At 35.6% G+C, this 27,745-nt stretch overlaps 1 protein-coding gene across 4 annotated transcripts in view; it reads right to left on the bottom strand.

Moving 5' to 3' along the window:
• hth (Meis homeobox homothorax) overlaps positions 1 to 27,745 on the bottom strand; it is a 232,104-nt gene that overhangs the window by 81,404 nt on the left and 122,955 nt on the right. For 3 of the 4 annotated variants that reach the window (XM_023174510.2, XM_023174512.2, XM_023174511.2), the window contains 2 exons: positions 26,873 to 26,996; positions 4,894 to 4,902 (listed from right to left, as the gene is read on the bottom strand). In XM_023174510.2, the coding sequence (XP_023030278.2) occupies positions 4,894 to 4,902; positions 26,873 to 26,996 (133 nt within the window). The remainder of the gene's footprint in view (positions 1 to 4,893; positions 4,903 to 26,872; positions 26,997 to 27,745) is intronic. The other variant, XM_074179586.1, reaches the window with a different exon arrangement.

Raw genomic sequence — 27,745 nt, 5'->3', positions numbered from 1 at the left:
CACTTGCCATGGACAAAACAAATAAGTTGAATATATATTACCGCGAATCTGACGTTCTATGACTTAGAAACGTATCCTGGACTAATATACTGTGGTTCATTTGACTGGGTTGCGCACGAGATAACCTTCCCACGTTCAATAGAAAGCGATCTCATGCACGATAAATCATAATGAAACGATTTCTAAAACACGAGCCCTTAGTCGAAGTGAGAGATAAAAACCTGCTAGGAGATTGTAAAGATCGATAGTATGGACATTGAAGGAAGTGACTTGCAAATTTGTTCCGACACCTGGACGCTTGGAGAGGCGCCCTCTATTCTAATGGGCGTCCCTATCAGCTGCCAACCATTATATACGATGATTCCGCATTTTGGGTCAGAACGCACGTTGAACATTGTTCTTTTCAATTCACTAATTACTATTGAAACGGTCAGGACTATAATGAAAAGATAAACCTCATCGTTATTTTTACAGCCACATGCAAAGGTCGCTCGGAATTAATTCATTCATTTTCCTTTGCTTGACACGAATATTCGTATTTGGTGTTTTATCTCATGAAAGATCAGGAAGATTGGTGACAGGATCAAGTCCAATATGGGAAGAACAAGGAAACAGAAATGAATCAGACAAGATGAATTGAAAAAATATCGAAAAAGTGGAAAAGTTGACTTTAGAAAAAAAACTATATACAGTGTCACCGATAAAGTCCGCATCAAATGGGAAACTTTTTTATTTATCGTTTTATGTGAAATTTGATTTTGGCAGTAGATTTTGCTTAAGAAATGATGTCAAATGGCGTCTACAAAATAGGTCACGTGATTTCCTTAACCTGTCAAAATTGACATTTAAAAAAAGAAACATCGAAAAATGACATTATTCATCAAAATATCCAAAAATATCAAAGGATAAAAACATTTTCTTCTGTAATTTTATACCCACACACCAAGTTTCAAACCATAATAAGTATTTTATATTTTCACTATTTTTCCGCATTCCTGCTTTTTCTACTTATCAAAATTCAAGCACACCTGTACTAAATCATTTATTTTAACTAAACTCGTCACCGAATTTTTTTTTTTGTAATATAATAATATTTTAAGAGCCTCTTTGATGTTAAAAACAAATTTTGAAAAATAAAAGTTGTCAAACTTGATGCAAAGTTCATCTAGTTTCAACGGGGCTTTCAAAACTATACAGTACTTGAGTTTTTTAATGAGCAAATGGCCTCACAATATGAATTAGAACAAAACGTAACATTAGGAAACAATATCTTAGAGTGTTTATTGTTTTTTTTAACAAAAAATACAGTGGAATTTAATCTTAATTAAAAGGAACTGAAAATAAACATGTACCTATACCTAATAGCAAAAAAACACGAAAAAAAGACTCACGACATTAAATACACTACATTTCTGTATGTCTTCCATCGCGTTCTATGCAGATAATTGTCCTTCTTGATACATCTTTTATTGAGTTGCTGATACTCACAGGGTTTATGTTCAAAATAGAGTTTCTAATAACAGTTTCTAGGTGATTCACGTCACGAAAAGGTCTTTGTTTATAAACGATTTGTTTTAAGTAACCCCACAAGAAAAAATCTAGTGGGGTTAAATCTGGTGACCTAGGCGGCCATATTTGCTCCATATTTCGCCCAATAACTTTGCCCCTAAACATTTCTAATAGTTTCTCTTTGACTTGTCTTGAACTATGAATAGAAGCCCCGTCACATTGATACCACAGACTGTGTCTTATTTCAACCGGCATATTGTCCACTATATCACTAATCTCAGTATTTAGAAATTGCAAATAATCCTGAGAAGTTAAATTGTGTCTAAAAAAGAATGGTCCCATTACCTGATTATTTAAAACACCGCACCACACATTTGTTTTAAATGAATATTGGTCCCGACATTCTATCACAAAATGAGGATTTTCCTGAGCCCACCACCTACAATTCTGGGAACTGACTACGTCGTTCGATGTGAAGGTAGCTTCGTCGGTCCATAGGATTTTGTAAGGAAATTTTCTGTTTAATTCTACTTCTCCTTGGTACCAGAAAGAGAAATCTAGTCGAACATCGAAATCTCTTTCCTTTAAGGTGTTTATACATTTGGGTTTGTAGGGTTTGAATTTATTTTTATGTAAAATTGCTCGTACGCTTTCTCTTTTAACGCCAGTTCTATCTACAATATTGGTAATACTTGATTTTCCCTGTTCGATAACATCCAGGCAGACAGCCAACTGAACCTCATCATTATTGCGTGATGGATTATGACGTTTTTTAAAAGTATTTTCAACTGAACCAGTCAGTTTAATTTTTTTTAAAATCCTACTTACAGTGGATTGCTGTACATGTCTACCAGGATGTCTTGCGTTAAAAATATCAGCCACTTGTCGATGCAATGTGTTTTCACCACAAATTAGCACAATTTCAATTTTTTCTTGTAAAGATAACATATTATTTTAATTTTCATACATTACATTGAACTAACGGGCATTAATTTGTTCAGTGACAGTGACGTTTTCTAAAACACATTATGTAGTTTCATATTTTTTCACAGCCTACCCAGTTTTTTTAAATTAGTGTTGTTAGCGGAGTAGGTAAATGTAAATACTATGAGTTTTTTTCTTTTATTGAATGGGCTTCAAGAATCACGAAATGATGTTTCCTAATGTTCCGTTTTGTTCTAATTCATATTGTGAGGCCATTTGCTCATTAAAAAACTCAAGTACTGTATAGTTTTGAAAGCCCCGTTGAAACTAGATGAACTTTGCATCAAGTTTGACAACTTTTATTTTTCAAAATTTGTTTTTAACATCAAAGAGGCTCTTAAGATATTATTATATTACAAAAAAAGGAATTCGGTGACGAGTTTAGTTAAAATAAATGATTTAGTAGGTGTGCTTAAATTTTGATAAGTAGAAAAAGCAGGAGTGCGGAAAAATAGTGAAAATATAAAATACTTATTATGGAATTGAAACTTGGTGTGTGGGTATAAAATTACAAAAGAAAATGTTTTTATCCTTTGATATTTTTGGATATTTTGAAGAATAATGTCATTTTTCGATGTTTCTTTTTTTAAATGTCAATTTTGACAGGTTAAGGAAATCACGTGACCTATTTTGTAGACGACATTTGGCATAATTTCTCAAAGCAAAATCTACTGTCGAAATCAAATTTCACATGAAACGATAAATAAAAAAGTTTCCCATTTGATGCGGACTTTATCGGTGACACTGTACATGAATGTCAATCAATACTAGCACAATAGTTTTGGTTCATTGAAATTCTGTGAATAATACAGCGAATAGACATAGAATATAATTTTTGAATACACTAATGAACTAACAACAAGCTGTTGCATACGTTAAATTTTGCTGACATGACATTTGAAATAGATTGAAACAAATAGAACAATCCAGAAGGTAACAAATAACAAATAATGTAAAAAGTACATTGAACCATTGTAAGTATTCGAAATACCTATACGTTATCAATTGTCAAAGGAAAGTCTCAGTTGAAAGACCCTTTATATTGAGGCCCCAGAGTATCAAAGTAAGTTTGATTCAAAGGTGAATGCTATATGGAACTGAAGATTTCCCTAGTTGTGGTAATGCCCTTCAATAATATCAATTTCAGCCAAAGTTAGGATTTGATATTTTTTGAAGTGATCCCAACAAGTTTACATCCGGTTTCGATGCTGTACCTCATTTTTCCATCGAAAAAGAGTTGGTGTGGGTGAAAGTGGAGATACATTTGTTTCAATTCGGAATGGAAGATAGATAAAAGAAATTAGAATGGAACAAAGTTTTGTAAATTCATGCAAACGATAGATACATGTCGGTTCTGAATCAGAAAATGAGGAATAATAGAGGTTATATGAAAATGGAAAAAGACCAACTGGTTATCAGAACTTATTAGGCTAATATTACTAGAGGAAGAAAAACAAAGGTCAAGGAAAATATATTAGATGCAGAAACGAAAGAAAAACGATAAGACAACGATTCTGACAATTGAAGAAGCCACGTTGAAGGACTAAAGTGAAGAAAAAGTAATGATTCAACTGTGAATTAACTTATTTATCAATCATTTGCTTCCCTGATAACTAAGTCAATCGACTCCATCCTTCAATGGAACTGATGTAACCCCGGAGATAATTTATGTATCATATAATTTTTATAATATATTCCTCTGTTAATAATCTCGTTAGACTAACATTCACATGTTACGGTCAAGCCAATGTTTATATTGGTGTAGTTCATAAATTATGTATATCAGTACGACACCGCTTAATTGTGATATACGCTGTATAGTCGAACGGTCACGGGCTGATATTAACGTTCATTTACATGTTAATAAATTCTTGTATACAACCGGAGTTGTCACTGTACTAATAGAAAAATAGTACCGTTAGATTGGTGATGCCATGGAGGGAGTTATATTTCAATACAAAAATGGAGTTATGATGAGCATTTTCAATTTCAATAAATCCATCTACCTCAGATCGGGGATTTTAGGAGAACAGGAAACTTGGCTCCAACATTTAGTCTCACCAATCTCTCAGAATTTTCATTTTATTGGTATTTTGAGTATTGTATGTGTTAATCATATCGAGTTCTTTAGATAGCGTATGCCAAGTGTATGTCAAAATACTTGCTCTCCTCGAGAGTAGTGCCAAACCAAAACTACAGTCGTGCAAACTGATATTACAAAATCGACGTATAATCTATGTATATTTTATTTGGACAGCAAAAATTATAACAAATCACGTTAAGTAAGTAACAAACTAGTTCTACAAACAAAAATAATCTAGCTAATTGATCCTACCTCACCCCAAGGTTAGTAGTGAAACAAAGACATCCTCAATGTGCGACTGGAACTCAACCACTTACCCATGGCGTCTGAAACAAAAGATAAACGTTAATTGAAACTACTCAATAGAATTTAAACGTGTACAAGTAAACAATACGTATTTTTGGGAGAAAATGTTTTGGCTTTGTACTTCCACATCATTTAACAAAAATGCTGGAAACTTAGAAGAAAAGGAAGAAATAAAATGAATAGTTGGTTTGTGACTTTCGCATGAAAGAGAATTAACAGTTTTCTCATTGCCATCAAAAGAGGTAGAAAGGCAAATACATTTTTATCAAAAATCTAAATTTCCCCTCCCTAAATATTACCTCTTCAATTTCAACAATATGATATTCAATATTTGCTAGTAATAGATTAGCGAGGTGTTCCTCATTGGGTGGTCAGTAAATATTTTAATGCTTTTTCCCAAATGGAACTAAAGAAATGGAAAATTATGAATAACCAGTGTAGGGGCGGATTCAGCAATCTGTTTGATATGCAGGGGTACTCCATCAAGCAGTCCCACTGAGTCCCTGCGGAACACAAGGTTATGTAGAATCAATAAAAATATCCCACGATCAATTATATCAAAGACACCGTAGATATGTATCACAATAATCCCGTATATTTCGTTACGACCTGATTGTCAACGGTAACAACAGTCAAGGATGACAAACTACTGAGACATAAGTTTCAGGAGGCGTTATTGACTGGCGAAAAGACGTATTAAGGCAATATCGTCCTCATCGGAATTAATCTAGCTAGCGCGACGTAATCAGGGGCTATTATCGCCCCGGTATTTGGTTAAAAAAGCAATAGCCGCCCCACAATTACCTCGTAATGGCCCATCTTCGCTTCCTTGATCAACACATAACAATTGCGAACCCTCCTCGCGTTGCATAATTTCAGAAGTGGGATTTTCAGCAGTGGGATTACTTCCTCGACCGACGGGCTGCAGTTTGGTTTAATTAACGTTTGCCACCTACAAGGCGAGGAAACGGTTTTCTCGGACCAGCTGGCTGTTTCTCTGGTAGAGTGCATGTCCAGAACACATAACGTGATGCTATTGCTATCACACCCTGTCCAACCCCTGACTAAGTGCAGGGCCGGACACCGGGGGCACGCAAACGCGAGTTATTTATGTCTTTGGTCGGTTGAGGCGGTATATACCTGCTGAAATGTTTCGTGATCGATCTAGACTGACAAAGTTATCGCCTAGATACAGATCGGAGTACACACAACGTGAAAATGTTGGTTCAGTCGGCGAATATGATGGATTACTTTCTGGGTCTAGAGGGAGTTGTGGTCACACTTTCTTTATCGGTCTGCGAATGAGAATTTATGTGCTAGAACTCACGTGGGTGTTGAAATAGAATGATGATGAGTTTGAGGGGCAAGTTTAGTCGAATTGTGAATTATCGTTCAGTTTCAATGTATTCGTGAACGTTTCGAAGAATATCTTATGTATGATTCATTGAGCTAACCTCAGCTCAGTAACCTCAATGAGGTTGCTGAGCAATTCGAACTATTTTTGCTGGCCAAGACATTCAAGGTAATATGAGAATTATTAGGAATAATTTGTTATTATTGATGATGATTAAAATATAAGATTTCTATCATTACAAAAAAATCACTTCGATTTATTTTTTTTCTTCAATCAGTATGATGGACATATTATTAGAAGACTATTTATACATACATACCAGGAGGCAACAGAAAAAGGGGAAAAGAAGGCAATTTGCTAGTCAAACAATAACAAAACGTATCTTGGAACCTCTGAATATTAACGTAGTCTCTACTTCTAGCTAGATATCCTTCAATTCTTGAAAATATCTATAGAATCAATCATTCCACCCCCAGTGATATCAAAAATCTGGATAAGAGATACCAACGAAAGATAACATAGTAAATCAATCTATGAATATTATACTTCGATATCTTTCATCAGGAAATTAAGGGACACTTCATATGTCTCACTGATTTTTGGAATAATATGACAGACATTCTTGAAATGTTGACCATTCAATAAACATTTTGATGCTATCTTCTGGCTAAACGATGAAAAACTTTTTTGAATTTGGTCAATTTTTTATAAAGCTTGTGTTTATCGTCTCCAAGTATTGTTAACCATCGGCGGTTCATAATATTCGAAAACAACAAATACAATAAACTGTTAGTGTGAAAACCTCACTGAATACATGTGGCTTTTTCACAAGGACTTGGTAACCTTGAATTTTAAGGAAAACTGCAGGAATTCGATTTGACTGTTAGTTTAATTGAATTTGTAGGACACTGTGTAATTACCACAGTAAGTCACGTTCTGCTATGCACATATAGTTTTTCATTTGTACGTTATTCCGGCTATTTATAATTTCCACATAACCTTTTTAGTACTGGCAATTCACTTTGAGTTCGGCTTGAAAAAACTAATGACTTCGAGGCAATATTATTTCAAATTCCTCACTTAAATATTTAATTATGGGTCGATAATGCTGGTCTTAAAACGAGTTCAAATAGCTCGCTCGCTGAATAAAAAGCGTTCTCTTCTTGTAATACAAATTCGAACGTTTTACTACCGACACACCCACTTCAGGTAGTACTCATTAATTTTTTGCCTGCTCGATGCTTCGCTCATTGACCGTCCGAATGCATTATTTTGATGAGTCCGTCTAAGGGTGATTGTATTTTCCACTGGTACTGTGATACAATTAAAATTGTTTAGCAGGACGAAACAGGATGCTGGTTATTTGAACTGTGACGACCGTCACAAAAATATATTGGTCAGACTCGTTTCAAAGAACACGCAGCACATTTTTGGAGAACAAACAAATCTCGCCACGTCAACAATGTCATAGAATGAATGGAAACTGTCTAAAATTGTTGAGATCTACACAAACCACTAGATTATTGGATTCTTTCGACCATCCGAAGACGGGATGGTCAGTCACTGAAATGAAAATGTCTGTCATCCGCAAGACTTTGGAATCCTTCGACATCAGCGTCGATCTTGTCTAGTATTTCAGTAGCCAACTTTCAATTCTTCGTCAATAAAAACGTCCTCCCTATCGAAACCTCTCGTCAAAATCAGTTTAACCCATCGTCAAGTGTCCTAGCGTGCCGACAACATCACTCCGGATGAGTTGAAGAGGTCATTCCGGAGCTATCTTACGGTTTGGTCCGTAAAAGACAAGATACGGCGTGCAGGATTTGCGGTAAAGGCCCAATAACGAGCGGGATATAAACTTTATAGCACATTGCACATTCGACACCGTTTACCTCAATAAAATAGTCCTGTGCTCGTCCCCCGTTAGGCGGCGCTTCGATCGTCGCCCTCGATTGTGATTTGCTCTTAATCGCATTCAGATTCAATGGGGTGGAAAATTTGATTTCGGTCGGTACGGCAGAGTGCCGACACCAGAATTTGCATAATCGTTCTGCGCTCGACGTCACTTGGACTAATTAAAAATGTATGGCACGCCGCGTCCTTTTTGCATGGCAGGATTCGATGAGATTCCCTCAGGTCTGCTATTGTCGCCCAGTAGAAATTGGACTTCAGAACCACCATCGATGAAGAGTGGCGTGATGCTGTGCGAATCCTTTGCTGGTGTTTTCTCATATCTTGAAGGAATCATCTTTCTCATACTATTCATCACCATCTTTTTCACCATTTGAACAGAAAACTACATCTCTACTCATTTATTAATTCAGAGAGTAATATAGACCAGCCAATTATTAATTAATTTCGCTTTCCTTCCATTAAGAATACTTTTTCTATCTTGGAAAATGCCCAAAAAACTACCTTCTTATATATATTCATTCTGATTCAAAGAAAAAATCTCATGAAAGAATCTGCCAGATGAAAAATACATACATGAATGAGAAAGAAAGGTTTCGGCTTTTTACTTCCCATCTTTATACAAAAAAATGTGGGAATCCTCGAAAGTGAAGAAGGAAGAAATCAATTCCAAAGAAATGCAGGAAAGATTTTTTTCTATGTGAATGAAAAGAAAATCGAAAAGGATTTTTTCCAAACAAAAATCACAACGCAATTGCAATTGGCTGAAGTTCAGCGAACTCTCCTATTAATTAACACCATACAACTGAGCTTATCACTCTGCCACTAGAAAACCATGTGCTCTAAAGTCAGATAACATCTACCAAGCACCACATTCCATCAAATTAAAACCATTCGATCAGAAGTCGTATGCAAATAATGTGAAATAGCTTTGTCGGGCCCTATACACAGCAAATCTCACGGAAAATTTTATTACCTCTGGAAAGCATTCAGTAAAGGCTCCTGCACATTTAGAATCCATTAGTTACAACCCAGCAGACGGCGTAGGTTTATGAACCATGATGAAATATTGGGAAAAGTCACAAGCTGAGATTCATGGCTAAAGAAAAACCCAAGAAAATAATTATAATATTATGTGGTATCCGTATTATCAGAGAGTATCAAAACCTACACACATAGTGAACGAAATAATTTGCAAGTGCAAATGCGAAAAATTGGATGTTGATAGTATTCATAATAAGAAATCCTCACAAACACTTAATGTTAAATGATATAATATGGTTGAACGCCTGTCGAAATACAAGATGTAACATATGTATATCATTGGTTGATACTATTTCACTTACTCTCCTACTACCTAGATTCGGGAAAGTGTTTTCATGATAAAAAATGGATTTATTATTTTCTTCGTTTCCCATACATCAAGTTGGTTTTCATATCACTTATTTCCTTGAAAAAGGTTTTTTCTATCGTAGAACACGCATTGTGACTCTAGCAGTGCAAACTGCGACTGATTTTTCCGTGAAACATGATGGAGCCCTTGGAATTGATTTTATTTCATGGAATATTAGTCTGTATCATATGATTTTCGTTAAAAAAAATCATCGTTTTCGAGATATTGACCTGGTATTCATTTCATTTATTTTCTTGAAAATTGAATTTTTCGCCGAACGCGCGTTATGACCAATTTCACAATGAAAAGTGACAGGGTCGTTATTAGTCTTAATGGCATTCGTACGAACTCATCGACGAATACAACAGTAGGAAGTAGCTAGTCAAACGCGGCTAGTGTTGACATTATCGGGCACTAAACAAAAGATCGTAAACGCGGCAGCGCGTTTGCAAAGAAAAGCATTCTTAAGAAGCAACCTGAAATAATACAAGCACCCATTCGAATAAAATCATAAAACTTAGATAAATATATATTACGGAGCTTTGATCTCTTTATGGGCGCGACAATTTTATAGTTCGTAAAAGTTCGCCGGGTCTAGGAAGAGACGTGGGGTTGCATTTCTCTCGATTCAATGATCGCGGCTTCGAATCTATCACTTCGCATTAGAGTTACTTACAACTTTTCTCATATTTTAAGCTCCGAAAGCACTCTGATCTAATGCTGCCGCATAATGGTGGAGTCTGCGTGATGAAGGAGATGAATCAATAAATGCATCGGACGAATTCTAGGAGGAGGAACGTCGATTCAATTTGTTGATGGTCAATTTTTTTTTGTAGACAGTCCAGTATTTCCATCTTGAATGATTTCGTTAACAATTCTGAGGGAATTTTATATGAAATCATTTTGCTGATATTCATAAGACTGCTACGAAAAATTAATGAATTTTTGTGAATGCATGGGTCGCCAACTTCCAAATGATTCTATCGAATCATACGAATGGAGATGTTTATTATTCATAGAGGATGAAACCAAGTTTTATTATTTGGATGAGTTTGGTCTTTTAAATGCAACATTTTAGAGAGAAGCTTTGATGAATGACGATGAAATGGATATATTAGCTTCATTATCATTTTTTATCAATAAAGAGGATTTTGAGGAAATATAAATGGTAACTGTTTCAAATATAAAGACGTGGAAGTCATCGAGGAGAGAAGCATTTTGTAAATATCTAATAATCCAGACGAAAGGAAATACATAGTTTTGTTGAAGCTGTTTGGATTGAAAAGTGCAAAACGGGTAATTTAATCGCCGTAAAAGTTATGATTGTCCGACAAAAAAGCTTTTCAAATCGACTGAAAGTTAGGACAATAATGTAAAAAAAAATTTTTTTTCCACAAATCATGTGTATTGTGGTGACCCTATTATATGGAAAATGATTCACTCGGTCCAAATTAGAGAGAGAAAGGTGACGAAAGGATGTTGCTTATTCAGCTCATGATACAGGAAATATGAGACTGGATATTTTTCTTCATCAGTGACAATATCTACATGCATCCGATGACCACCAATGATTACCAATGTGGAAATTTTCAAAGGAATATAATGAATGGTTACTGCGTAATAATATTCTTCAAATAGCCTCACTGAGTTATGATAAATAGATTCATAAAATTTTTCACTTTTCGTGAATTTAAAAACAACCTATCGACATCTGAAAAACAGCATATGATAGAATGGAAAATTCCACGTGAGAATTGAAACCCGGAATTAACATTTTATAACTGAATAGATCACCTTGTTCTTGTCCTAAATTTTTAGATTTCAAATCGACTTCTTTTCAGAAATGCACCTAACTATCCGTCGTCAAAAAAAACACCCTGTGAGAGAATAGTCGATGAGTCATTATATCACCCTACGTAGGTAAGAACAAAACCCTATGAAATTCTCATATGTTGCTTCGTACAAATTTTCCGGCTTCGGAATTTTCGACAATCAAACATCGCCCAACTTATCACAAAGACAAAAGTTCTTTGGAGATGTTGAGAAGTGATATCGAGGACCGGTTGAATGCGAGTGGGGAGAGACACAAGCGTTCAACCGCGAGCTATTCAACGACGCCTTGAGCCTTTGTTGTTCCCAACTACTTGAAAGTTGTTATCTGCTTCAAGACGTTGAGGTCCACCGACACCTCCTGCTTAATTAAACTGGAACACTAGACGCCTCCTCTTTATCAGATGCAAGGAGGGAGATGGTATTCATAATTGGGGAAGAGGAGGAGCACGCGTAAGGATATTATTTGAAAGATTCAGTGTCCACAAACCAACTTATACAGACATTGTTATACATACTGCCTCGACACCATAAAGGACCATTTGCAGATCCCTCTGGTTGTAATTGATAGGGCAATACTCTCGACAACTAACCTTTATAGATTATGAAAGATTATAATACACCATAATTAACCAAGAAAGAACTTATCGTTCACATAAGATGGCTTTCAAGCAATGGTATTCAAACTCCTCAGTTCTAATAGAAGCTGATCACGTTTCTTATATTCAGTGACCAAATATTGAGCCTGAGTCTTCCGATTTATCGCAACGATAACAAGTAGGTCCTGAACGACGTTCTAGTTGTTATGTTGACGACGCCTCGTACTTTGAATTTCAAATTAGAATCGGGGCTGTTTTTTACGGAGCTATTGGAATTACAAAACGGGCGCTACTTCCCCATTGTCGAGTGTCACTTCTGTTGTAATGGAAAATAACGTTGGAGCCATCTATTATCACCGAAGGGGCAGAATGATGAGACGGGATGAAGGGGTGGTGTTGAGGAGTTGACTTGATGAAAAGCGTGAGGAGTTTGAGAAAATTTGTTCTTTCCTTATCGAATCAAGGAAAATAAGAATTTATCGAATACAACTGTTCTATGGACTTGGTTTTATTATTACAACCATCCAAGAGCCTAATTTGTTTAGGAATCAGCCTACAACCCATCATGCATCTCTTCGCAACATCTTTTCAGTTTTCCTGTACGAATACAATTAATCATGCATATTTACAGAAAGTCTACTGAGTTCCTCTGTCCATATGTTTTATTCTAGTCTATATCCCCACTTTCCAATTTTATTTTTTCAGGGTTCTTCTTAGAAGTGTTCTAGATCCTCATTATTTTCTTCTATCTAGCGATATATTCTATACCATTTAGTTAGTTACCAGTTAGTTACTTTGTACCTCCACCATTCATTGCATTCTTCTTGGTTTCATGAAATATCTAATTTGTCCTTTGTTAAACAGATCTGCTTTTTCTTCTGTTTGTTCGACTATAGAATTCACGATTACAATTTTTGTTGATTTTTTTGGTTCAGAATCTGATTTTAAGAAGGATTGTTAAAGTAGACCAACCATAGTTGAAAAAACTAGTCTGAGTTGGTTTAGAGATTGAAGATGGAATTATGTAAGTGAGAATTAGTTGAAAGATTGTCCTCAATTTTATGTATGCATGTATTGTCACATTATAAATTATTCCATTATGGCTTTCTGCCATAGGAGAGACCTATAGATATGATGAGAATGGAAAGAGAAGTGGAGGTTGCAAGAAGAATGTCATGGGAAACATTTTTTTTCGAATGCTTCATGGAAAAGAAGATATATTTAGCTGGTTTCAAATTTAATTCTTCAATATGTGCAGTTTCCCTTGTTCAAAAGAATTATTGGAAAAATATAATTGCTTCTGTTTTTTAACATCAAGTTAAAAAAGATTGGCGTTGAACCATTCCTCAGCTCGGCAGTTTTGATCTGAACAAAACATAGATGTGCCTCATGAGGCATAATTAGGACGAAAAGGTCATTATTGAAAATTATGAATAGAAAAGGCCCCAGTATAGATCCTTGGGACACTGTTTTCACTAGGCTCCAAAATGATCGATATAGATCGATATAATACTTTAGATTGGAGAAGTATGATGTTAGGAATGAGAGAGCTACAGCTACCCAATAATCATTCAGTTAATAAAGGAGTAAAGGATCGGAAACACAATATGAATAAATTAAGATGAAAATAATAAATAAAAATATGTATAAAGAAATGCTCCCGGCTCGTTTTTGTGTCAGTAACGTTATCGTTAGGGATGACGCCCTGTGAAGTTATCGACGGGGATTTGAGGTGGGTGTCGTATGACCTATCGAAAGACTACACAAGAGTACTCGATTCAAAGTGATCTCGACGCAAGAGCATCTCCAACAAGATTCGATCAAATTATCTCAATTCGGGCACACACGCAATTTAAGGGTAACCAGAAACCTCGTATCGTGCTCGACGACACAAAAATGGTGAGGGGAATTATTGCGATAATTTATTCGTTCATGTGTTTTTGAATTTGAATAAAACAAGTTATTAAAACTTGGGAGACATTGATGTCGGGTTGGCCTGTAAAATATCCGAAGCTAAATAAAATAACTTTGATTCACAGATTGACATGAAAAATAAGAGGTACGTTTTCAAAATATAATTATTCCGATGACCATTTTCATGAAAGATATCTGAAAATACTTCATTTTTCTTTGGTACTATCCAAAATTATCCAATGGTATTTTAGGATAGAGTATGTTTGTTGATCCAATAAATAACTCGAGTATAAACACAAATAGAAAAGTACTTGCGTTCCAAGAACCCTTCTCAGGTGCTCCCCAGATCTGCAGAAATTTTTTTTTTAATAATCAGTCAGAGTGATATCGAAATTGATTTATGAACATCGCGAACTGGCGGTTAGGAATCCATAGACACCCAGGAAACATGGGAATCTAAAAAACTGATGAAAGTTGGAGACGTGGAGCATTAACTCCATATATGCCATCGGAAGCAGCTGGTACAGGATCAGGTTAATACAAGAAAAATATACCGGGAAACATAATCATGAAAGGATATCTGGGTTTGTAGTTGAATTCACTATTGTACTTAGCTGAACTACTGCTGAAGATAGCATCAATCTGAATGAGTAGCAAATAGGCAAACTAATTCCATTTTGGTGATTTAGGAGGTCCATGGAAATCCAAACGCTACGGAAAATTTCCTTCATTACAGGTCAGTTTTATTGCATATGAGCTCAGAATGAACTCAGCGATAAAACTAAGGCACATCTTCCTTCGACAACTCAATACAGAGGATCGTGGCACTTCTCATCCAAACTGTCGATAACAATAGATCTCTAACGTCGCTGTAATGGACCTCCCGCAATTTTTTATATTTTGTGGATCATTAATTCGGCTGTGGGCAAGGCAAGTTGTAATACAATTTCTGGAATGGAGGCAATAAATAAATTGCGGCTTTTCCCATTTGAGCGTGATGGACCTGAGGGGACGAGCGAGCTTCTTTTGTCTATCTATATTCGGATCTCGAAGGAGATATACAAACTGTCGGATTTGTGCACTTTTGATTGAGATATATCGGGCTTTCCACTCGGCAGGAGTCCGGAAAAATACGCGTTGTTTTGATTTCGTATCCGGCGGGGGAGAGGCCAATGTTGGGGCACCTAATCGGATGGAACTCATTTGCGAAGGTAGCGTGGTTTAGTTTGAGGGTAACTCAATTACTGGAAATGCTGATTTCATCCAAAAAGACGACAAAATTCAAATATATATGAAATATAACTTTCAAGAATTTTCAAAGACTCCGTATGTTCTCATATGGTCATTGACTTATTCGTTTAGTACTTTTCAATCCGTATTGGCCTGAGATGAAAAACAGAGGCTGGATTTTTAGACTCATCCAACGGTATTAACATATTAGAGATTGTAGTTCCGGATGAAATTTTTTGCAATTGAAACAAATGTTGATTGAGAATCTATATGCATCCTGTAAATTTCATTGTTGATGAAATATCCACCTGTAGGTCACGAATGGGGTATTCAGAATGAATGAATATGAACTCTGGTCGATGACGATGATTTTTGTCTGATTCGAAGAGCAAAGACACTGCTGACATTTTTTGAAGTTAGAACAATTCCGTAACCGAATTATCTTTTGAAATATATTTTTTTGAGTCGCTAGGTATGAAAAATTATTGAAATTTGCCGGGTTGACATTTTTTCCATGAACTTTCTATCACCCCATATTGTTTCCTGAATTATAATTACTCTATCTATAATGCATAGGTATATCAGAGATCATCATGAGAAAAATTATTTCAAAATTTAATTTGATTCCTTCAATTCATGATCAAACCCTGAATAAACGTGCTTTAAAATTTGATGGTTATTGAAATTATCAGAATCTGAGAATGATAACATGGATTCAGAAGCTACTTTCACCATTAAAATAGCATCAACTGATGGGATTCATAATCATAAAAGTGATTATAATAATTTTCAGATAGTCTTACTAATCATCACAAAATACTGATGTGAAAAACTTTATAAAATGGGAATCGGGAAATTATTCAGTGGTTTGACTGCGAATGATTCTGATGGGTTGTTCCGAATCCCTGAAAGAGTGCGGAAAGAGATCATAGAGTAAAACTTTGACAATTTTTATAATGTATTTGATATTTATATAACATAATTTGACGAGTCACATATATACTTTTGAATAAAAAACGATGACGAAAACTTGAATTTGATCGTCTAAATATACCCTTATTCATTTTTTATAGCTTATCCCCATTGGGAACTATATTCATATGTGGTCCGCACTGTTGTATATATCCAAAATCTAATATATATTCATGAGCAGCCGAAAAAGCACTATAGGTAATGTAAGTTTTCATATTTGATGCAGTTTTCGACGGGGGACTGATTTTGTGAATATCTTTACGATGCACTCTTTTTCACTCAGTTCCATCAAGTGAAAACCGCGTACGCGGAGGAAACACATGTGTCGCGGGTTAAAAGTGGCTTGAACCATAAAACAGTGAATCTTTTTTTGCCGTTAAGTTACTACGAAAAACCACAGGGTAGTTAGTGAAAACCTCTTGATGCTTATATAAATCAAAAGTCATGAATTTGGCACCCGAAATATTAGCTTGTTTGGGTTTTTATGAAATATTCAGTGCCTAGTGCAGTGGAAAGCGTCTTTATCGTTGAAGGCTGCGGTTTAAAAATATCAACACGCAAGGTTCTGACAGCCTTCCATCAAGGGAGACTGAATTACTAATTTTTTACAAATGATATCACTCACGTAACACCTTTGTGGTTACACATGCGGAATTGGAATCGGTAATGGAACGGGTGGTGAAGTTTTCAGCAATAAAACTTGCTATTTCTAGACTAGAGATATCATCTACCTGAAATGGGTTAGCCAGTTCCTACGTCACTGTGCTGACTACGTTGGAAATTCATGTTTCGTTTTCATTTGCATAACTTCACAAATGGGAAATAAAAATATTGTAAAAGCAAATAGCATTTTTCGGAAAAAATACTGGGGGTGATAAACAAAAATAGTTGTTTCAAATCAATTGAATTCAAACTAGTGAAACGGTTGAAAATATTTGAGGACAATGCACCCATGAAATGTAGTAGGTCGTTTTTAGCCCAAAAGGCATTCATGAGAATCCCACAATGTGAAACATACATTTCAAAATGGATTCTCAGAATTGCTTTTTACAGGTGGTAACAGTACACTGGAACCTACAGGGTGGTTTATTTCTTCCGATAGGTGTGCCAAACACGGATCATCATCCCAAAAGCAATTTGGGATATAAAATTATTTGGTATGGAACCATATGAAGAAATATATCAATGAGAAATAACAACACTGTAGAAGTATACTTGGGAATACTTACGAGAGCATCTGAGAAAAGAAATGAAGAAAGTCTCATAGCAGGGACCGTCTCAGGATAATTACTGGGCTACTTGACAGTATACCACAGAGATATCTGAACACAATGGAGCTGAATAATCCTGTTCAAAACATGAAAGAAATTCAACAAATCACGTTTACAGATGATTAAAAGGAATAAGTTGTTATAACGAATTCCATGAGAATATGAAAATAAGGAAGCGGTAAGTTCATGAGGTTGTGCTGTTTTACAGAAATTTAAAGTGAATAGTAGATAAAAAAATCAATATGTCGTTCTAGAAGAAATTGTTCAGGTATGTAATAAATCATCTCCCTGAATGTAAATTTCGAACCAGACCATCTGAAGCCCTTTCAAAATAAACCGATAACATCACCGTGAACGATAATAACTGCGAAGAGATCGCATTCCAAAGTATCAAACCTTTCCGGCATCCTTCTCTTGAATTATCGGAAACAAAGAATTCTCGTTAAAAGATCCAAGAGTAATTTTCATGTAGCATTACGATTCCATCCGAGCCATGGTCATTTAGCAATGGAAATTGAGCTCTTTCGATTCCGCGACGCGTTTTGATAAAAGCGTTATCATCACGGAGAGCACAGCAAATTTAAAATGTTCATTAACGATATCGTCGCGAGGGCCATGATGAATGGCCTCGAGTTCCGCCGAAACAAAAGAATATCTCCTCGCTGCCCAATATCTTAATTAAAGTTACCGATTTATTCCCCGAGTCGAGTCGCTTTGTCTGAGGACGAGATGAAATGTAACGTCGGTATCTAGCGAAGAATAAGAAGATCTTGTTCTTTAAATTACACAATTTAAAAGTTCCATTCGTGGAATGAATAAGTAAGTGTGCCGGAACCGAACCGGAGGATGTCGTCAGCGTCATTTGTTTTTATCAGGGGTCCCTCGGGAGGGCGAACAGATGCTAGTGCAACCTTAACTGGAGTTGTTTACTTACCTCTGGTCGAAGGGATCATAAAATAATGACCGCACTTCGGGAAAGTTTCGTTGGATACACGAGAAACTTCCGGAATGGTCGATGTTACCGAGCGGACACTGCTGGACCGAGGAATTATTTTAGTAAACGAGATAGAGACAATAAATATTTAGTTGAAGTGGTCTTTATCAAAGATCGAAGCTGCTGAAACTGCAATTGTTTACGAAAGTCGTTAAAAATAAGATGGTACTTTTTGCACAATTGTGTTTTTACCGTTTTTACCAGTATATTTGTTGATATTTTGAGAAGGGCAATATAAAAACGATCAGTAGCAGGTAGCTACTACGCTGATATGTTTTCTGAAGGTTGGGATTTCATTAAGCTTGATTTAATGGAATGGGTTTGATTTAAGATTGTGAAAAAGGATATTCATCAACTTATCAATCTAGTTATTTCTATGGAGCTGGGCGTTTGATATTCAACATTTCTGCTCTTTGATGCAGCGAAGTTTTAATGATACATTCTTAGTCGTGATTCTCAAACACGTTCCTTTTGTAATGGGCTAATGAAGCCCATTACAAGGAATGAAAATATTATTTTCAAGAGTATTCTCCATTATATCGGATGAAGCTTTTGAAAAACCGTTATACCTACCTTCTTCATAATGGTACCATTCGATTAATATCTGAAGAAATTTCGTATGCAATTTGTTGAATTGATTAATTTTGAAAATAATCGAATATATAGATACGTAAACTAGTGATTGGAATCTGGTATGCTGAAAAGTAAATCTCTATAATTTAATTTATAATTGAGTTGAAATCATATCAAAAGCCTTCAACAAAATAGTTACCTGAAGAAAATTCGCAATTGGGATGATTGAAAATATGCCCAATGCATTCCAATCACTATTTGGGTTAGTTATTCACGTTATGATTATTCTGCTGTTATTAGAGATCGATCTCGTTCATTAGATGACTTTTGTTGAACATTAATATGGAATTTTACGACCTACTTTTGAACGAAATATGTGATGCGTTTTTAGCACCAACATCACTTTAAATCACTCAAAATTTAAATAAAGTCGAAGACAATAAATCACGTTCGGTAAATTAAATATATGGGCGTGTATAAAATATAATTTGTAGTTATAAATATAATGTGTGATGGAATATGCTGGTAACTTTTTATTATAATTTATTGATCACTTTCAATTAATATTTATACCCGACACTTGATGATTATCGTCGTGCATAAATAATTCAATTTGAATACATCGAATCCAGTTTTCCGGAATGGCATCAGGCATTGGATGTAAAATTGATTTGTTTTCTCTCGCTGTAAGGTGTTCTAATAAATCATTTTGCTCTCATGTATGTTGAATTTGAATATTTGTCAAGGATCTTGAATGTTTTTTATTTTAGATTTCACCGCCTACTACACCAAAAAGTTCGATATTCAATAGTAAATTATCTTTTTTTACAATAATTGAGGATGTTATTAAAACAATAGTTATCCTTTTTTCTGATTCAAATAATATAGAAACATTTTGTACTGAATATCCTTGTATTTATAACGTTACAGGAAACACTATTTCGAAGGCCATATAAAAATTGATTTGAGGAGAAAAAGTAGCAACGAAAATATGAAAATAAAATTGAAAAATATGGTTTCATTGGTATATCTTCGAGAATAAGTGAAATAAGAGTAACATGCGTTTGTGAACAAGAATATATTTTCCAGACTGGGGACACATATCCAAGAAATACGGTGAAAAACTAGAATTTAAGAGCTGCCGTTTTTCTTTCTTGCAAATATAATATTTTTTAAATTTATTGTGTGTTTTCTTCCAATGGAAGATCATCAGCAAAGACTCAGTTAACGAATAAACATGTGAATACTGGTAATACTCATTCTTTCCAGTTTTCTCGTAGTCTTTTCTTAATAATCTTTCAAAGCGTCGAAATTTTCGACAACAATTAAGAAGAACAAAGCCGATTATAATTAAAGCGATTAAGGGTGTAAAATTAACTTTTTGCGTGGCCGGCCTTTGTTTTCCTCCTCGAGGCTCGTGTTCTTCAAGACTATTCCTCTGTTGCGGTAATTCCTTAACGCCGTAATGGTTGAGACGCGAATCCAGTCCGCCTCACGCTTGGACGAACTTCTCCAAGACTGCTGCTCCGCTTTTCGTTCTTTCCGCCTCGTCAACTCTTGTTCCGATATTTCCGCGAGTTCCGTTTTGAAATAAGCCCTCTGACAATGCAGATCCTATTCGAATTATACAAATGGCATGCCGTGCGAGCACTCGCTATTATTCTCCGTTGAGAGCTTTACAATTTTAAAATTACCTTTTACCCACAATGCCGGGTAGTTTTCGTAATTTATATGTCATCGCCGCATCATGTGGAGCAGTTTTAAATTTGATTGCGACGTTATATCAAGAGGAAATTGTTCCGGGAAGCAGTTGTAGATTTTCTAACTAGGAGTAGTTGGAATTAGTTTCATTTTTAATGGAAAACGCAAAAGATGCAATCATCTTTATGTTCCAGTTTGGTTGAATAATAATGAAAAGTACTCTTCGCAGATACATGTTCTTATGAAAAGGAGATGACACCTCCTCTTACGAAGATGACATCCATGGGATAGACAGAGAACTCAATCCTCCAATATCAATGATGAACGAGGCTCCCTAAGGCGGTCGGTTTCGAAGCCAAGCTTCGACATTAACCACTGACGAGATTCGTCCTTTGTTTTTCACTTCAGCTTTTACTGCAAGGCAACTGACCAGAACTCAAACACAACGCCATTATGATCCAATGCCAGAGAGCACTGTTTCATCCCGCCATGGGTCTCATCAGTGGAACTAGGCGGGACTCAACTGTCTTTGAAAGATAAGCTTAAGTGAGAGAGGGCGATGCTATTTTTTCATCGGTAGATAAGTGCACATCTAAACATATTCAACATCTTCAATGATTAAGATGATTAAGTTTCTACGATATTCTGTGATTAGTTGTAAAAAGATAGTGAAAAAGAGGGACTTTGTATAACCTAATTAGATATAAAGAAGTTATATTCGTTTCAAAAGACATCACTTACACTGATTATTTAGATTGCTGTAGCAACCTCAATAAATTCAAATATCTCAACGAGCGCACATACTTTATCCTCTTATCTTTATATAATGTTATTAATCTTGCAAGAAATCAATTGAAACAAAAATCCCATAAATAAAAAAACTGAATTGTAAAATATCATAATTATCTTATAATAACAGTTAGGAACAACGTCTAGGTGTTAATTGAAATCTTTACCGTTCAATTAATTATCATATAGTATAAATCAAGGATATGTTTGTTCATAAATCTAACAAGTGATGACTTTATTTGATGGCGTTTGATTAATGTACCGAAAGTACGTAATTCGAAAGAGGTATTTTAGTGATATGTGTGGTCTGAGTGGGAGCAATGAAAGTTCGTCTCTCCAGGTGCACCAACCTTCCCACACTTGGGAAATTAAATCATCTGGAATTGCGCCATTATCTTTAGATTAAGGTTATTACTTTTCTTGATTATTACGACTGAAACGCCACATTCACCACAACTTCTTAGAAACTTCTGCTTAGGATCAATATAATACCGGGGGAACTAGTTGAATACGGTCGGTAGCTAAGCGGTTCGACGTGAGTGCTTTGTTCACTCACTCGAATTGACTGCCGTGTGGTCGGTGGTTCAAGCCCTAGTCTGAACGATCGATTTTCACTTGCTATCGTCCAACTCGTGTTAGGAATCACACGTTAAAAGGTAAGACCTCGTTAATCCTTAGCTCGCACAAGTTTCAACTTCTGAGGGTTGTCATTCGTAGGGGTGCGACAGCTGGTTAACGGAAAAACATATTTTAAACAGATTTTTTTTTAAACAGTTGAGTGAGCTTTGGGATATATAAATTCGTTATACTTCAAGTTTTGATATTCATCCATGAGATTATGTCACTAACTGTAAAATGCTATAGAAACTTCAGTACACAAATTGGAATACACAAAATGTTTCAGAGGATATTTATTTGAGATTGCATATTGAACTTGCCTGTCCCCTGGAAAGTGAAAAAAGTGTTAGTGATCTTTAAGTTGGGAGAACATCTCTTCAAAAAATTATTGATTCATCATCGGATCATCTTTCAAATTCTCACTATGAAGGAATAAGAAAACCTGCCTGTGAGCAAAATTTCGTGAAGTGAAATATTTTCCGACTATGTAAATTTATTCGGCGGAATTTTGGAGTTATGATATTCACATTCCTGCTTTCCGAAGAGAAATGTTTTTATTTTCGTGTCAGTTACATTACATTGATGGGTAGGGTAAGGGCGAGGTTATCTGAATTCCAGGGGTCGACTCCGCATCTCACTAATGGAAGTTGTTTAAATAGAAGCATCCTTCTCTGTCGTTAATAGCTCACCGAACGAAATGGAAAACAACTTCAGTGGAAACAGCCCTCATTTTCACAATAAAGGAGACGATAACGTTTCGCCACCACCTCAGCAATTTTCTCGGCAATAACGTGAAAATTCAAAACGGCAATCTCGCCTCTATTATAGATTTGAATGGATATCAAATTGTTACTTGGTAATAAAATTAGAATCTAGCTTTTTCTGAGGATTGACCGTGATATTATTACTAGTGAAATTATAACAATGTAGTTCTGAGTTTTGAATACGATCGAAATGTTTTGTCTTACTGAATTTATCTTCTTCGTTGGCCTTACAATCAGTATCCATGCTCTTTTGAAGGACTGGCAGTAATATTACTATTGGTGAACTAATTGTATTGCAAGTTTTCAAACAATGTTTATGGTAAGTACATTTTTTTGGTTTTTGTGAATTTATCTGGATATGAAGAAAATGTAAAGGATCATTCAAAGAGAGTAGATTTTTTGATTTATGAGTTTTTACTAGATATTTTAGTGATTGCTGTACCCTATGTGTATGAGCGGCTCACTGGACAAACTTTACCCGGACATGAAGTAGATGTATCGCACAACGTTTAGTATTTTCCAATACAGAATTAAATAAATCAATGATTCGATTTATCACTATTAGAGAGACATTCTACACTTTCATCCATAGGTTGAAATGTCAAAATTTGGTGAAACTTTGAATACGTTTGAAAGTCCAGACACACAATAACGTAAAAAATTCCTCAACAACGATATCATATTATAGTGTCACGTTACCTAATCATTTTTCATTCATTTCTCAAAATGAAAGGTGGAAAGGATATGTATGTTTGGACGTACAAATATATAAAAAATTTAAATATCTCCAAGCAATTATTCTAAGCCTGAGCGACGGTGCATCATACATTCAGATAACTCTTGGACCTCGTTCAACTCAAATCCGGTCTGACTCGATCTCTCGTAACGATGAATTGACAAATATCAAGAAATTTCCGAGAAATTTAACTTTTAATCGATGTATACTTTTTTCCATCGGTGTCGATTTCTTTATTTTTCTTCGAGTGGGCCTGAACCTCGCATTCAGATGTTAGATAAGATGGCAGTTACCTGCAGATGTTAATGTCCATGGGAAACAGTTGGGGATATTGTACGATAGGTCGTAGGTTTATGAATATGTTTGATTCTGTGAAGCGAGTTTTAGGTTTATGAGTCTTTTCGTAATGTGTTGTAGGTGTGATAGTTTTGACTTATATAGTGTGTACTTCCTTCTGGACTTCTTAGAGTTTTGAGAAAATTAAAAATTAATGTAGCAAATGGATTAAGGTCCACAACATGCGATAATAAGAATACTGCGGCTTTTATGAATTTGTATTCCTACAGAGATTGCATTCATATTTCCAGTTTTGAATGGCTTCATCTTCGAAACAAATTTCGACTACAAACTCGTGATCGGGGAAAAATACGTAGGTAACAATAAAAATGTATCTTGATCCCGGATACCGGAGTTTTAACCGATTCGTCCCATGGTTCAGCTTTGGCTGATTATTCGTTGTTACCTCTGCCGGCATGGTAAAAAAGGCCATCAGTTACGATCACACGATGACGCGAGCTAATGCAGCAGTAATAAATTGAGATTTGTGCGTCAGATATATTTGAATATCGGGCCGTACAGATGTGCATTGCCGTGTTGTACACAATTACACATTGTGGTGACATTAGTTTAATTCAGTGCCTGCTAATGAGAGTTTACGAGCAAACCACGTGAACGCCACGCAACGCCGACTTTCTTTTATTTTTCTATTCACTTCGGTTTAACGTTTGCTGTCCGGTTAGTTAGCGAAAAAGTTATGGGTACGCAACATTTGCTTGCAAAGTGCGGTTGGTTATTGCGTTCATTTATAATATTCCCAGGTACTTATTCATAACCTCAATTTTTCATTAGCCGGCTTTTCAGCCGCAATTGTTTAGACAGTTTAATTGAGTGTATACGGGAAATCGTGCCAGGCGCTCGCATCTATGAATAAATGTTGAACATTGCAAAATACTCCTTCACAAGTATTCAACTTTCAACTGTGGCATCAACTTTAACGAATTAGGACTTCTATGCATTTAGATTAGACGAAGTTGCTTTATCTGATGGACATTGGATTACACATTTTCATTTTTATCAGTTTTTTAGTCGCTGCTCAAACACAAACGATAATATTGAATGATATGAAGTTCCAGTAGATTCTTATAATATTATGTGACCATATTATACTGCTGATTAATTTATTTGGTGTTTGACCTTCCAGCTCAGATAGCTCTAGTGAAACTCTACCAAATACAGTCCGGTTCGCGGAAAGACAAGCACAAATTATGTGCTCTGCAGGTCCATTCATATTCCAAACAGAGAAGACATACCAAATCTTCCTACATTCCAAATTTATTCATATGATTATTCCAGACGAGAGTGAAATGTAAGTAGGCCTGTTGAACAACATAAGTTTAAAAAAATCTGTTTGAAATCTGTTTTTCCGTTAACCAGCTGTCGCACCCTATGATCGACAACCCTCAGAAGTCATTCCTGAAAGTTTTTTCGTGAAGTTCTGGTAGACTTTATCAGAAGTTCGTAACTCTCCTTGATATTCATTTTTCGGTTGGAGAAACCTTTAGTGATATCAATGACAATTTTTGGTCCGATGAAATCACTTATAACGTCCTTCCTTGCCAGGTTCATTACCGTCTCGGCTAATTTGACCAGGAATATATAGAATGTAATTATATCGAGTATAACATTGATTATTTTTACACGATTTTTGTTATTCCACTGGTTTTTTGTAAGAGAATGTATTTTCTAATATTGTTTTATGGAATCTGATGTTACCAAAAACGAAAACAAAAATTTACTTCTTTATCTTCCTCTTGAAGATGATCACTCGGTGATCGAAACACGTGTCGAGGTGTAAAAATAACGATTTGGTGTTGAGAAAAAAACTCCAGTAATATTCTTTACTTTTGTCAGTTGATGAAAATAGAAAAAACACATTTTCGTATGACAAGCTGAAAAGCCGATAAAACAGAGCTTTCAATGCAATAAAAATTATGTTCTCCGCTGACCCATATGGAAAAAAGAAACAAATCCATAAATACCCTTTCCAATTCGATGTTGTTCTGATAAAATAACGGTGGTAATAAATGCATCGACTTTCATCGAAAAACATTTTCTAGTCTATCAATCCCAAAACAATTACGATCCATATCGAGCGCTAAGTAATTTTGGAAAAGTAAACAGGACCATTACGATGCCCATCTGATATCAATTTGGAGTAAGTAATGAAAGCCCCTTATGTAAAAACTGTTACAATAATTGAAAGCCGACTGGCTAATGAAGAGTTTGCGCTTCTTTGCTCGCATTAGTGACGATAACGGTCCTAATGACTTAATCGATAATTGTTCATTTGCTTCATATAAAATTACAAATGTTAGGTTCGGATGAGGGAACAACGGGCCGTCGTTAAATGGGCATTACGACACCAGCTGATCCTGATGGTTGATAAATTTCCACTCTATCAGGGGAAAATACAAAGAATATATCTGGTTTGATTGGTTTGTAAACGGCTGAAGTTCTACCGGACAACTTGTAATGAGACTCACGTGAGGTATAATACATTTAAGTAGATCGTCTTCAAGTCGTAAAACTCAGATCAAGATACGACACGCTGAGCTCCGCCTTCCAATGCAACTATCGAAATCAGAACAGGTGTCACTATCAAAAGTATAGAATTTGTAGGTCAAGTATAAGAAGGAAGGAAACAAGCGGTGTTGTACACAGAAAAAAGAGTTTAAAGAGAGTACCATCAAGTTTTTTTGCATTCCTTCGAAATGCAGCCTGAAAAAACTCTGGCTGCTAACAGCACTACTGAAAGTAAGAGGCATATATAGTAAGTAGTACACGTTGATGGAATACAAGGTTTTCAACGACGAATACACTAAAGTGACATTTCCACATTGTTTGAATGTGTAGACTACCTTTTGGACTAAAAATCACCCGTGACCATTCAAAAGTCATTGTTAGTCATTTTACTACACCAAAACTATAATGAATCAGTGATTTTTATTCAATCTTCGAGTGAAAGAAGAATGTATGAGCCTAAAGAGTACTGAAAAACTCACCAGGATCCGAGGCGTCCAAACTTTGCTGCGATGCGGGTGGTTGGGAGAGAGGTCCAGGCGTTCCGGGCGATCTGACGTCATCGTTCACTGGCCCTCCATATGATAACGACGACGAGGGAGGTCTCTGCAATCAGAAACAATACTTAGGCATAAATGATGATATCTTATCAGTTCGCCTGCGAAGTAGAAATGGTCAAAGGGGAAAGGACATTTCATCATTTTTGGGGTTAGCTTGAATGATTTGAAAATGGTTTCCTTTGGATAAAGGTGTGATCCGTATGTAGATTAGTATTCTCAATCAGTATTGCCGCATAATTTTGTAGATGTTCACCATTTTCAAAGACATTCAGCTAACATATTCATTTCGAAATGGGCCATATTGAAAATAATTTGATCACACTGTACCTATATAATTATTTGTGATGATTATCCAAAATAATTGATAGGGATGAAATCATCAATTCATTACTGCTATTTCCCAATGAATGTTTTATATATGAAATATTTATTTTACTTCGGACCTAATCCTTTATATTTTCTTTATTCCTTTTATAACATTGTGGTTATAAATTGTTCCTTATGTATCACTCCCTGTATCACTGATATGCAACATTTGTATATCAGTGATACAGGGAGCAAATTTGAAATCAATTCTTTAGAGTTTTGGAAGATTTTTCACAATTTCATTTCTTTTCACTAATCAACTATATCAAGTCCTCAACTCCCAACATATTCTAATCCCTCATTTCCCGTCGAATTCGATAAAAACGCGGTTTTCGAGCATCCAGCAGATACATAATACACAAAGAGAGGGATCACATACCGTCTAGCAGTGGTCCCAGTCCGGGGGTATGAGACATGACACTTCACTTT

This window comes from Leptinotarsa decemlineata, unplaced genomic scaffold (genome assembly GCF_025532065.1).
Source record: "Leptinotarsa decemlineata unplaced genomic scaffold, Ldec_3_MD MMD2_tig00026282_RagTag_RagTag, whole genome shotgun sequence".
Classification (NCBI taxonomy): domain Eukaryota; kingdom Metazoa; phylum Arthropoda; class Insecta; order Coleoptera; family Chrysomelidae; genus Leptinotarsa; species Leptinotarsa decemlineata.
This window is presented reverse-complemented; position numbering and strand designations above follow the sequence as displayed.